Source organism: Octopus sinensis, linkage group LG4 (assembly GCF_006345805.1).
Source record: "Octopus sinensis linkage group LG4, ASM634580v1, whole genome shotgun sequence".
NCBI lineage: Eukaryota > Metazoa > Mollusca > Cephalopoda > Octopoda > Octopodidae > Octopus > Octopus sinensis.
Genome location: NC_043000.1, coordinates 72415894 through 72430893, shown reverse-complemented (window position 1 = coordinate 72430893; position 15000 = coordinate 72415894). Strand labels below are relative to the sequence as shown.

At 34.6% G+C, this 15000-nt stretch overlaps 1 protein-coding gene across 2 annotated transcripts in view; it reads right to left on the bottom strand.

Annotated features, from left to right (window-relative positions):
• Positions 1–15000, bottom strand: part of LOC115210316 (cartilage matrix protein) — a 105543-nt gene that overhangs the window by 56978 nt on the left and 33565 nt on the right. For both annotated transcript variants that reach the window (XM_036502136.1, XM_029778841.2), the window contains exon 4: positions 1–76. This exon is cut by the window's left edge and continues 360 nt beyond it. In XM_036502136.1, coding sequence (XP_036358029.1) covers positions 1–76 — 76 coding nt within the window. The remainder of the gene's footprint in view (positions 77–15000) is intronic.

Sequence of the window (15000 nt, the reverse complement as noted above, 5' to 3'; positions counted from 1 at the left end):
TAGATTTGTCAGTAGATTCGTTCAGGTAAAAATCTATTTCTACCTTATCACTGAATGATAACGCACCTATTCTTACCTGAATAATAATAATAATAATAATGATGATAATAATAATAATAATAATAATAATAATAATGAAAATAATAATAATAATAATAATAATAATAATAATAATAACAACAAACTTACAAATACTTAGGAATCCATGAACTAGATAAGACACAACACACACAAATGAAAGAGAAAATAAAAAAAGAATATTATAGACGAGTTAGATCAATACTAAAAACAGAGCTCAATGCTAAAAACAAGATAATAGGTATCAACACTTTAGCTGTCCCAGTTATAAGTTACAGCTACAATATCCTTAACTGGACACAAAATGAACTGTCCAAAATAGATAGGAAAACAAGAAAAATAATGACAGGATCCAGGATGCATCACCCAAAATCTGACATAGAAAGACTATATATACAACGTATAGAAGGTGGTAGAGGCCTTATACGGCTGGAAAACTACTATAAAATTACCACCATAGGACTGCAAAAATATCTACTTCAGAAGGAAGGAAAACTGATCCAGATAGCGGCAAAACACGAGCAAAACAAAAAACTGTTCTGAAGGAAGCTGACAAATACAAACAAGAAATCATACCACCTAATAAACATGAAGAAGAAGAAGAAGATAAAGAAACAACAAAAGCTATAAAACAAATGAAATCCAAACTAAAAATAGAACAGCAACGAGCCATGATAAAACGATGGCAAGAAAAGCCTCTACATGGTAAATACTGCACTAAACTAAACGCAAAAGAAATAGACAAAGAAAAATCCCAGCAATGGTTGAGAAGCTCAGGACTCAAAGCAGAAACAGAGGGATTTTTAATTGCAGCACAAGACCAAAGCCTCCCCACCAGAAATTACCGAAAACATGTAATGAAAAGAAATATTACAAGTAACTGCAGAATATGTGGAGATGGACAAGAAACAATAAATCATATTATCTCTAGCTGCCCAGTCCTGGCTAAGAAGGAATATATTCACAGACATGACAGAGTTGGAACCTACATATATTGGAAGCTATGTCAACATTATGGAATAACAACGGAAAAAAGATGGTATAGGCACACACCAGAAAAGGTCACAGAAAACGAGAAGGCAACCATACTCTGGGATATGCCGATACACACAGATAGAGAAATTAAGGCCAACAGACCAGATATGGTTGTCAGAGACCATGAAGAAAAAAAATGCTTTCTAATTGATGTATCAATACCGGCAGATGACAACGTGTCTCTAAAAGAAATGGAGAAACTCTCAAAATACAAAGACCTGGAAATAGAAGTAACAAGAATGTGGAATCTGAAAACAGAAACAATTCCTATCATAGTAGGTGCATTAGGCATGATAAAAAAATATTCAGACAAATACATAACAAAAACACCAGGACTTACAAACACATATAACATACAGAAAATTGCACTACTAGGCACTGCACACATCCTACGCAGAACACTTTCCATACAATAACCATCAGAGTATCACAACAAATCACAGCACATACCCAAGGCACACAGAGCTGCGCTCGGTAGTGAAGTGAAAGCACGCTATAGAAATAAAACTACTGAATAATAATAACAACAATAATAATTATTATTATTATAATCAAGATATTGAAATCAGAGGACTTGAACTAAAACACTCATACAAATATATATTTGATGAAACAGATATTAAAAGGATGATGGAAAAAATGTACTGGCTATTATATACAATAAAACGACAACATATGCATATACAGGAGCCACCCAGGATAATCGACAGCTTCAACATAAAAAACTGGAAGATAAATAAATTGATGAAATTTGTGAGAAAAATTAAGAATCTATTAACAGTGTTTTCAAACCGTGCCCGATATAGTTTGGATAGATCTAGCTGAACTTAGGGAGAACGAGGCTTAATAAGAACAAAACAAGAGAATATAAGAGCTACCTCTGGAGTGCCATGTTTGAGAGTAGTCGGAGGGATATTACAACAGTCCGTGGTCTTGTTGATTTGAAGCAACCAGAGATACCTTTGAACTTGGCGTATGCAAGGTATAAGTCTAGCGGGATGGGAGAGGATAGTTTACAAGACTTATCAAAGGTATGTAGTAGAGTGTAGCAAGGTATTTCATGTAGTAGTGTGTAGCAAGGTATTTCATGACGATTTTTTTATAGACTTCTGAGGGCGTACCATTGGAAAGTAGAAAGCCAGTACCAACAAGTACCCCGTCTCCCTCCTTGACTCAGACAATAGACTTCGGCGTTTGAGGTACTTTATGATTTCTGTTTGTTGACCAGCATTTCACTAATGCGTCCCCAAATTCGGTTAGCTTCATTTTTTCTGCGGAAAGTTCTATCGTGAATTTCCTTTTTGCTGGCGATTCCGGGTGTTTCCGATCCATACTCTGAGTTTTGGATTCTGTCTCAAAGTGATGGACCCAAGTCTCATCTCCCGTGACTATTGCCAAAGCATCGCTTTCATCGTTGTAGCGGTAGAGCAAGCGTTGACAGGTCTCCACACGATTGTGCTTGCGCGCTTCGATAAGTTCTCTTAGCACCATCTCGCACAGACATTACTGAAGCAGAACCTATGTAGAACCATGATTAGTTTACAGAGAACATACCATTTCATTAACGATCACTCTTTACTTCGCCAGAACCATCTCTCGAGCTTGTTGAATCTTCAGTGATGGAGGATGACGGGCGTCGTACTATGTCTTGGTGATTCACGATTTTTTTGGTAGTTTTTAAACTTCTCGATCCACTCATACACACTAGCGCTATCCCAATATTGTATTGAAAGCTTGCGATGAATTTCAGCCTCTGTTACACCTTCAAACAAGAGGAATCTAATCACTGGTATCTGTTCTACCTTGGTGCACGCTGCCAGCGGAGTGACCACGTTCACAAGACAGAAAACTAAGTAATCGAGGTTACATAACCACAAGAATACCACATCGTAGCACGCAACGCTAAAGGCATTATGGCCAGCCTAAAGAAATTTTGGCGAAGGTGTGGAAACTTTTTTACTTTCCTGGGTGTATAATAATCCTTTCTACTGTAGGCACAAAAACCGAAATTACATCGACCTCAGTGCATAACTGGTACTTATTTAATCGACTCCGAAAGGACGAAAGGTAATGTCGACCTCGGTGGAATTGAAACTCAAAACGTAGCGGCAGATGAAATACCTATTTCTTTACTACCCACAAGGGGCTAAACACAGGTCAGACAAACAAGGACAGACAAACGGATTAAGCCGATAACATCGACCCCAGTGCGTTACTGGTACTTATTTAATCGACCCCGAAAGGATGAAAGGCAAAGTCGACTTCGGCGGAATTTGATATCAGAACGTAAGGGCAGATGAAATATCGCAAAGCATTTTGCCCGACGTGCTAACGATTCTGCCAGATCGACGTTTTAATAATAATAATAATAATAATAATAATAATAATAATAATAATGATGATGATGATGATGATGATGATGATAATAATAATAATAATAATAATAATAATAACAATAATAATAATAAATATAAAAATAATATTAACGATAATAATTATAAATATAATAATAACAACAATAGGGCTGCTTGACCATAAACAGTTGAGCATGTCCCTTAGGGGTTGACGAGATGTGCATCTCTGATCACAAGCAGAAGTAGTAGGGGAGCACCATTGCCATGTGTTGAGAGGAATTCTTTGGGGTTTGAATAATTCACCTCTGGAAATATGGGTGTTTCGTGCAACATCCTTAAACAATCCTTATTCATGGACCTTTTGAGCGAGATGGGTTACTCAACCAGAAGAAAATTCTAACTTGGTCCCACTTGCAAGGTCATGTACTGTTTATCTTCATATGAGGATCACCATGTCGCGCACATATGGTTGTGATGCATGTGATTAGTGTACCCTTATCAGACGGGTAGTCATGATGGGTATACTGGACTTCGTATATTTTTCCCCAGTGTCACTTTGATGGCATCCATTGCTCTCTCACTCAATAATAATAATAATAATAATAATAATAATAATAATAATAATAATAATAATAATAATAATAATAATAATAATAATAATGATGATGATGATGATAATAATAATAATAATAATAATAATAATAATAATAATAATAATAATAATAATAATAATCCATGAATAAATGACAGACAAAAGAGGGACCCATAAAAACCAAAGCCATCCCCATTAGAAAAGAAATATTCCAGGGAGAAACGCTCTCTCCACTCCTTTTCTGCTTGTCACTGACACCTTTATATGACATGCTAAACAGAAATGGATGTGGATACAACTGTTACTGCAAAACAATCAGCCACCTCTTATATGTAGATGACCTAAAACTGTACGCTACGAATGATAAACAGCTGGTAACATTACTACAGACAGTGCATAGATTTACCAAAGAAATAAACATGAAATTTGGCTTAGAAAAATATGCCAAAGCAACCTTGAAAAGAGGAAAACTAGTTAAGAGTAGCAACATCACACTAAAATAAGCAAATGAAATAAGAGGTTTAGACCAAACATACAAAGCCAGACATACAAATACTTAGGAATCAATGAATCAGATACGATACAACACACACAAATATAAGAGAAAATAAAAAAAAGAATCCTATAGACGAGTTAGATTAATACTGAAAACAGAGCTCAACATGAAAAACAAATTAATAGGTATCAACATTTTAGCCGTCTCAGTTATAAGTTACAGCTACAATATCCATAACAGGACTCTCAGTGAACTAATCAAAATAGACAGGAAAACAAGAAAAATAATGGCAGGATTTAGGATGCACCACCCAAAATCTGACATAGAAAGTTATATATACAACGTATAGAAGGTGGTAGAGGCCTTATACAGAAAACAATTTCAAAATAACTGCCATATGACTAAAGAAATACTTACTTCAGAAGCAAGGAAAACTAATACAAATAACCACAAAACACGAACAAAACAAAAAACTGTTCTCAGTCTTTAAGGAAGCTGGCAAATACAAAATAGAAGTCATACTACTTAACAACTATGAGGAAAAAGAAGAAACAACAAAAGCCGTAAAACAACTGAAATCCAAAATAAAACTGGAACAGCAACGGGTCATGATAAAACGATGGCAAGAAAAGCACCTTCATGGCAAATACTGGGTTAAACTGAACGCAAAAGAAATAGACAAAGCAAGACCTACTTAAACTGGAGACAGAAACACCCTGAAGTAAGACCCTATATAGACAGTAACACACTTGCCAACGACAGAAGAAACATTATAAAAAAAATTACTGACTGAAGTAGAGATTGACCAAATTAAACAAGCAGTAACGGATAGAAAGAACGAAGCAGCAAGCTAAAGAAGATAATACAGAGGAAACAATTATAGACCAGCCCAGGGCTGATAAAAATGCAGTAAGGATTGAAAGAGTTGGTATAATTGATAGGCAAAGTTAAATACTCCCTGAACCAATCATAAACACTAAGACATCAAATAGATGAAGAAAGTCACACAAATATTGACCCAACAGAACTACATGAGCTAAAAAAATCAAATCATGAATGAATGACTGAAAATTAAAGAAACCAGTATGGATGAACGCGATACACTCCCGAAAATCCGCAACTCTAACCAAAACATGAAAATAATTGGTAAAATCCACCTTGCACTTAAGGGTATAATTTCAGCTAATGATATTGATATCACAGATCTCAACCACCTGTACTATGAATCCGCGAAAATCTCAACGATTCTATGCGGTGAAAAGATTAGAAAGCGGCAACATTCCCACAAAAAGCCTTCTTGGCAAGAACGTATCCAACAACAAATTAAACTACTTAGGTCTGACATTGAATGTTTGAAAAACCTTAAGGTTGACAAGACTACCAAACCTACAAAACCCCCAAAATTAAAGAAAAAATATAATATGAAAACTATACTTGATATTGATGCCACCATAGAAACCATCAAGCAAAAGGTATCTGCTAAAGCTGCCCGCATAGCGAGGTGTGAAAAGCGTGTTAGATTCTTCAAAAATAACCCCAAAAAGTTTTACAGGAAGATAGGGAAAACACCAGTTACTAAGAATATCTAAGTGTAAAGTCTGTACCATCAAAAGAAGAAGTGCAGGGATTTTGGAATAAAAATTAGGGCAGAAGAAAAAACACACAACGAAAACGCTAATTGGATTGATAGAATATCTACAGACTTGAACTCCTTAGAGGAGCAAAAGTGGGAGGGTGTCAAGGTAGAAGATATAAGATCTGCTCTCAGGAGGTCAAGCAAATGGAAGTCTCCAGGAAAGGATAAAGTTCCCAACTTCTGGTTGAATGCCTTCCCAGAGAGCCATGAACTGCTAACAAAACTTTACAATGATGTTTTGCAACACCCTAGTAGGATGCCTCCTTGGCTAGTTAATAGCTTAACATTCCTGCTTCCAAAAAGTGAAGAAACAAATGAACGAAAAAACTATAGACCCATAACCTGCTTAACAACTATGTATAAAACGTTAACATCTCTCCTGACCGGAATATACCTATAGTTTTTTAATAGACAGCAGCATATTCCCTAATGAACAGAAAGAATATAAACGTGGATCCTATGGTTGTAAAGATCAGCTACTCATCAATAAGATGATCTTAGAAGATTGTCACAAACGACACAAAAACTTGTCAATAGCCTGGATAGACTATAAAAAGACTTTTGATAGCTGGATTAAGAAATGCCTGGATATGTATAAAATAGCACCTACTCTGCGAAACTTTTTGTCTATAAGTATAGGATCATGGAGAACAACACTAACTTTGAACAGTGACGATGAATCTCTAAATGCTGGTGATGTAAAAATTTCATGTGGGTTTTTCCAGGGTGACTCACTATCACCACTCCTCTTTTGTTTAGCCTTAATACCTCTCTCAAAATTGCTGAATGACGCAGAGTACGGATATAAAATGTTTGATAAAAATATAAATCATCTCATTTACATGGATGATTTAAAGCTCTTTGCAAAAAATGACCAACAACTCAAGGGCTTACTAGCGATTGTTCAACAATTCAGTGATGACATCAGAATGCAATTTGACCTCGATGTGCAAAAGCTACCTTTATCAAAGGAAAAAATGACAGAAACATCTAACGTTTACCTTGACCAGCAGAATGTCATAATAGAGTTAGACCCAGCGGAGAGCTACATATACCTAGGGGTAATTGAAGGGGACGGAATAAGGCATTCAGGATCAGGAGAGAATGTTATCGCAGAGTAAGAGCAATACTAAAGACAGAGCCGAATGCGAGAAACAGGATCGAAGCGATCAATGCTATACCAGTCGTGACTTACAGTTTCAATATCGTTAACTGCTCAATCAATGAAATATGTAATCTTGACAGAAAAATACGAAAACTGTTGACAATGCATAGAATGCATCACCCTAAGGCAGATATAGAACGACTGTATCTGCCAAGAAAATAAGGAGGTCGTGGACTTTTACAACTGGCAATAACAATGAAGATTGCTACAATTGGCCTAGACACCTACCTGAAAAACTCGGAGGAATGGATGTTAAAACTTGTCTCAAAACATGAAAACAAGAAAGCAACATGCTCAGTAACAAAACAGGCAAAGGAATATCTAAGTGAATTCCGAATACAACAAATTTCGGAATTAGACATACAAGAAACAAGCAGAGAAAAAGCTAAGTGCATGAAAACCCGTGCTAAAACTGCTGCCTTAGATATTCTGAATGATAAATGGCAAGAAAAACCTCTCTATGGCAAATACCCAAAGAGAGCGAATAATGCAGATGTTGACAAAGCACTGACTCATCAATGGCTAATGGCCTCTGGCTTAAAATCTGAAACAGAAGGGTTTATCATAGCAACTCAAGATCAATGCCTACCCACAAGGAACTACCAGGCCAACATATTAAAAGAACGGCAGTAGCCCAACATGTCGTGTATGCCGACAATAAAATGAAACCATTGATCATGTTGTCTCCATGTGCAGTCTTCTTGCGCCTACAGAATATCTCAACAGGCATGATAGAGCAGCACAATATATTCACAGCGTAATTTTCAAAAACCTGGATTTGTCCCATGATAAAAACTGGTGGGAGCACAAACTACCTCCAGTGCTTGAAAATGATCAGATCTCACTCTTTTGGAACTTCATCATTCAAACTGACAGAAAGATATATGCGAATAGGTCAGACGTCATACTGAAAGACTTCAGGCAAAAAACATGCCTCCTCATTGATAATAATAATAATAATAATAATAATAATAATAATAATAAACTTAACTGATTGGAAGTATTATGTACATTGTGTTGTCTTTGTATAAAAGATGGGTCTCAGTAAATATTCTGTTCAATACCACAGATTTGCTTGTCAGTTGTTAGACCTTAACCAGTTGAACATGTCCCTTAGAGGCTGACGATATGTGCATCTCTGATCACGACCAGAATCAATAGGGGAGGAACATTGCCATGTGTTGAGAGGAATTCTTTGGGTTTGGATAATTCACCTCTGGAAATATGGGTGTTTCGTTCAACATACTTAAACAAACCTTATTCGGGGACCTTTTGAACGGGATGGGCTACTCGACCTGAAGAAAATTCTAACAGTAAGGTCATGCGCTGTTAATATTGATATGAGATCACCATGTCGCGCACATATGGTTGTGATGCATGTGCCTGGTTTACCCATATCAGACGGGTAATCATGATGGGTATACTGGGCTTCGCATACGTTACCCCAGTGTGACATTGATGGCATGTACAGCCCTCCCACTCAATAATAATAATGAAAACAACAACAACAACAACAACAATAATAATAACAACAACAACAACAACAATAATAATAACATTAATAATAATAATAATAATAATAATAATAATAATAATAATAATAATAATAATAATAATAATAATAATAATAAAAGAATAAGGAGATTTAAAAAAATCTACTATATATTTTGTGAAAATTTTACCTTTCTTTTCTCCCTGACTACCCGAATATGTAAGCATACCTTTTACTGCAACGAAACAATTATATGTACGATAAAAAAAATTAAGGAGGTAAGCACCTCCCAATATATACAAACTGCACAATTACAAAAACTGTAAACCACAGCAAAAGTTATAAAAAGAGAAGAAAAGTTTTAAAAATTCAAAAATTCAACGATGTGAACATCAGTATATATATATATATATATATAATATATATATATATATATATATATATATATATATATATATATATTATATATATATATATATATGTATATATATATATTATATAGAGGGTACTATTATTCATAGGTATCGCACGCTAGGATGGACTTTTTCAGTCAAAACTACTAAAATAAGCAAATTGTACCGAATGCAAAACTTCAAAGCGAGTCATTTAAAAACAGATGTTTTTAAGTGTTGTTGTTGTTGTGAAGGCGCATGGCTCAGTGGTTAGAGCGTCGAGCTTACGATCGTGAGGTTGTGAGCTCGAATCCCGGACCGGGCTGCGTTTTGTGTTCTTGAGCAAAGCACTTTATTTCACGTTGCTCCAGTTCACTCAGCTGTAGAAATGAGTTGCGACGTCACTGGTGCCAAGCTGTATCGACCTTTGTCTTTCCCTTGGATAACACTAGTGGCGTGGAGAGGGGAGGCTGGTATGCATGGGCGACTGCTGGTCTTCCATAAACAACCTTGCCCAGACTTGTGTCTAGGAGGGTAACTTTCTAGGTGCAATCCCATGGTCATTCATGACCGAAGGGGGTCTTTACCCCCTTTTTAGTAGTTTTGACTGAAAAAGTCCCTCCTAGCGTGCGGTACCTATGAATAATAGTACCCTCTATATTTCCCCTAAATGCTCACAGATGCATACCACAGATTGAAATTTTGAAATCGTATCTATATACGCGTCTTAATATTTGTCCTTTCCCTTGTAGGGGGTGAAGTGGGATTTATTTCTGACTATTGATTCATCATTTAAATCTTTATTGTTGAAGAATTCAGTAAGTCGGAGGTGACGGTTGAAGTGTTCAATATCAGATTTCAGTTCAATGAGATTAGGGGTGGGTGTGCGACAAGAAGAATTACGCAAGATTCCATTAAGTAAGCATATGCGGCGACGGAAAATTCCAAATTTTTTCATTTTACAAATATGCACGGGACGATCCGCAATGCTGAAAAGCAATGGAGCTACATTTCATCAAAACATTCTCTCCAAGGTTGAGTGCTTGAAAGAAAAGCAGAGACAGTACGTTTTGTAAGTGTTATACTAATGTTCTCTAATACAAAATCATGGAATTGAAAGAGGCGTGATCGAAGTTTCGCAGTATAAACATGACATATTCCCAACCACACACACACGCACACAAACACACACACAGAAACATGCACACACACACACAATTCATCAAGGAATCCTCTATAAAATTGAATGTTTGAAGGTGAAGTGGAGAATTTTAATTCTTTATTCGAAATGTGGCTCATCTCTACAAATGTTCAGACATATCTATGTGTAGCATTGGGATGTTCTAGCTTTACGTATATATATGTATGGATGTGTGAGTGTGTTTGTATATATATATATATATATATATATATATATATTCGTTTTATTTTATTTACTGATTGATTTTTAAAATTGTTGATTTGTAAATATTATACTAATGTATTTCATGCAGTATTTTCACACTTTATCAAAAATTCCCTCCAAAAATGAATGTTTGGAAGGATATATTCTAAATATTCTTCAAAGAGGAGAAAAAGAAAGAAAGGAGGGAAAAGGAAAGAAGAAAAGAAAACAAGAAGAGCGATAGTAAGAAAGCAAAAAGACTTTCAGTGATGACCAAGCCTCACCTGTTTTTTATATTTACTTTTTATATTTATTTTTTTGAAGCGGTCACCATCCTTAAACGCATTCCGATACAATAGTAAAATGAATAAATAATTAAATAAATGAATGAATGATGATTAGGAAGGTGGATAGCCCTTCTCTCTCTCTTACCCTCTACCCATCTGTCTATCTATCTATCTATCTATCTATCTATCTATCTATCTATCTATCTATCTATCTATCTATCTATCTATCATCTATCTATCTATCTATCAACCTATCTACCTAGTATATTTCTATCTATCCATCTCCATTGTCTTGGAACATCACCCATAAAAACAAAAACAATGTTCTCTTCTATACAAAACCCCCGAAAAAACATGTTTTATATAAATGAACAAGCTGTTTGTACAATCACAAAATTGTATTTGACAAGTTCTAGAGAGGAACCAAAACGCTAATAATAAAGAAGAAATAAAAGGATTTTTTCCAAAATTCTGACGACATTTTTCTCAATATATATACATATATATATACATACATATCTTTATATTTATTTATATATATATATATATATATATTATATATATATATATTCGTTTTATTTTATTTACTGATTGATTTTTAAAATTGTTGATTTGTAAATATTATACTAATGTATTTCATGCAGTATTTTCACACTTTATCAAAAATTCCCTCCAAAAATGAATGTTTGGAAGGATATATTCTAAATATTCTTCAAAGAGGAGAAAAAGAAAGAAAGGAGGGAAAAGGAAAGAAGAAAAGAAAACAAGAAGAGCGATAGTAAGAAAGCAAAAAGACTTTCAGTGATGACCAAGCCTCACCTGTTTTTTATATTTACTTTTTATATTTATTTTTTTGAAGCGGTCACCATCCTTAAACGCATTCCGATACAATAGTAAAATGAATAAATAATTAAATAAATGAATGAATGATGATTAGGAAGGTGGATAGCCCTTCTCTCTCTCTTACCCTCTACCCATCTGTCTATCTATCTATCTATCTATCTATCTATCTATCTATCTATCTATCTATCTATCTATCTATCTATCTATCTATCTATCTATCAACCTATCTACCTAGTATATTTCTATCTATCCATCTCCATTGTCTTGGAACATCACCCATAAAAACAAAAACAATGTTCTCTTCTATACAAAACCCCCGAAAAAACATGTTTTATATAAATGAACAAGCTGTTTGTACAATCACAAAATTGTATTTGACAAGTTCTAGAGAGGAACCAAAACGCTAATAATAAAGAAGAAATAAAAGGATTTTTTCCAAAATTCTGACGACATTTTTCTCAATATATATACATATATATACATACATATCTTTATATTTATTTATATATATATATATATAATATATATATATATATATATATATATATATATACACGCACACACACACATATATATATATGTATGTGTATATATATATGTATATATATATATGTATGTGTATATATATATATGTATGTATATATATATGTATGTATATATATATATATGTATATATATTGAGAAAAATGATATCTAGAATTTGTGGGAAAGTTCCTAGCAACGAACCTTCCCTTACAGTTCCGTGAAGCCGTTGCTTCACGGAACTGTAAGGGAAGGTTCGTTGCTAGGAACTTTCCCACAAATTCTAGATATCATTCTATTATCAATTCACATAAGGTAAGAATGGCTTTCTCTAACACTAGGAATCTTTCACAAATTATATCTTCCCATAATACCAAGCTGCTAAACAAAGATTCTTCACCCGGGAGTTCCAACACTAATCTTACCAATTCCAACCCATCATACAATCATAATAATAGAAATAGTATTAATAGTACCAGCATTGGTAGCAGCGATAGTGTTAACAATGATAATATTAATAATAGTATTAGTCGTGTTAATAACATTGGTAGTGTTGATGGTAACAACAATAACGGTATTATTGTCGGTGATATTGCTGGTTGTAGTACAATTAATAATACTAATAATAATAGAAATAGTGTAGTTGTTAGCGCTAGTAATAATAAGGACAACAATCATAACAATAAAAACTTCGTCTCGATCTCGGAGGACAACCCTAACAGAATTAAATTTTTGTCTAGTAATTCAAAAATTAAGAATTCCATTTACCAGTGTAGAATTTCTTCCGGTACCGATGTTTTCTTCTATATAGGAGCGTCCACTTCTCAGTTATCCAAGAGAATTTCTAACCACTATTCGACATTCAGAGATAGGAAAAAACGACATAGTACAGGACTAAGTAAATTAGTTTGGCGTCTTAAAGACAACAATATAACTTTCAAGCTGGATTGGTTCATATTGTCTGTATCCTTTCCTTTTGATAAGGGCAGGAGGTTTTGTAACATTTGTAACTCTGAGCTCTTCCATATTCTTTTCTCTAAGGTTCCCCTAGTAAACACACTCATAGAAAAATCGTACAAATGTAAACATTGGCAGAAACATACTTTCTACTCATATAAATGATAACGATAGTCACTGTGGTTTTAACATTTAGCTTCACGTCCACACCACTACTATAGAGAAATTCTTTCCTGTCTCCGAACATTCTTTCAATCAACGTACACTTCCCCTTCCCTACCTATTACTCCTTTATATCTTCCCTTACTACTACCTATCGTCTGTCTCTCTCCCACACACACAATCACACACACAGGCACAAATGCAGTTATTTACACACACACATACACACACACACAAACACACGCACTCATTAACACAAGCACACACCCACACATTTCCATACATACAGCAAACATACTGTCCCCTACCTATTTTTACTTCCTTCTACTATCCATTTTTGACGTCAATGCTTATAACGGATTTAAAAAAAAACAACTCATTATCGCTTTGGTTACCATGTAGGCAATCATCGAAATTTTTGTTTGTCTTGTTGTTGAGAGAGGCTTCTTTTGCTTTCCTGATGAGAAGATTGCATAATGCACCCTTTATTCCTTCGGAATGAAAATATGCTGTCTTCGAAACATGTGTCGAGAGTAAAGGAATTTTGTTAAAATCTTCGTTCGACTCCATTCTTTTATTTATTCATATACAATACACAAATTTCTACCCATGAACCCGGAGTTTCTACCCTCTACAGGTCGCTTCAACCGTGTTTTCTGACGGGAATTTGCTACCCAGGTTTCGGTTAAACGAATTTTCCATGCTGACGATAAACATAGGATAATTCATTCACCTACTTACATATATATATATATATATATATATATGTATATAAACAAATGATGCAGCACGAAGCTTTGTCAGTGAACAGGTCGCGGTCTCAAAGCGACGAAAATATTTTGACAAATTAAATTTAAATGTTGAAGTGAATCTAACGGTTTTGTGTGTTTCTTAAATGGCTTATAAACACCTTCCACGCTGCAATTGTTTTCGTTCCAGCACACGATCTCAGATCAAGTCACTTGCTATGCAAGTATATCTCCGTAATATATATATATATAACTAAAAATAAGGGTGTCTAAGAGACATCACCATGCCGAAATAGCAGTCAAATCCCTGACTCTAAAAGCCACCTTAAATGTTCATATCGCACCATGAGATAAAACAGAGGGAGAAAATATACTAGCAAAAAGATATTACTGAATAGTCTATTTTGCTAGTCTAATTTGTCCCTCTGTCTTATCTCATGGTGCGATATGAACGTTTAAGGTTGCTTTTAGGGTCAGGAATTTGACTGCTATTTCGGCATGGTGGGGTCTCTTAGACACCCTTATTTTTAGTTCTAAAAAATTATTACCTTTGTATGGTATTTTTTTCCCATGCTGGCCACTTGATAATATCGATATTTAAATATCGATATTATCCTTATTTATAAATTTATATATTTATATATATATATATATATATTATATATATATCAGGGGCAAACAAGTACGTATACGAGTCGCACTGCATATTAGAAGACGCTAATGTCTGAAGACTACCTGACATATCAGCATAAAAATAACACTTGTACTCATGCAAATAAACGTAACAGATTCATGAAATGGTCCAATTACATATCAACTTATCTCAACATTAAGGGGCAATCTCTTTTTCTATCAT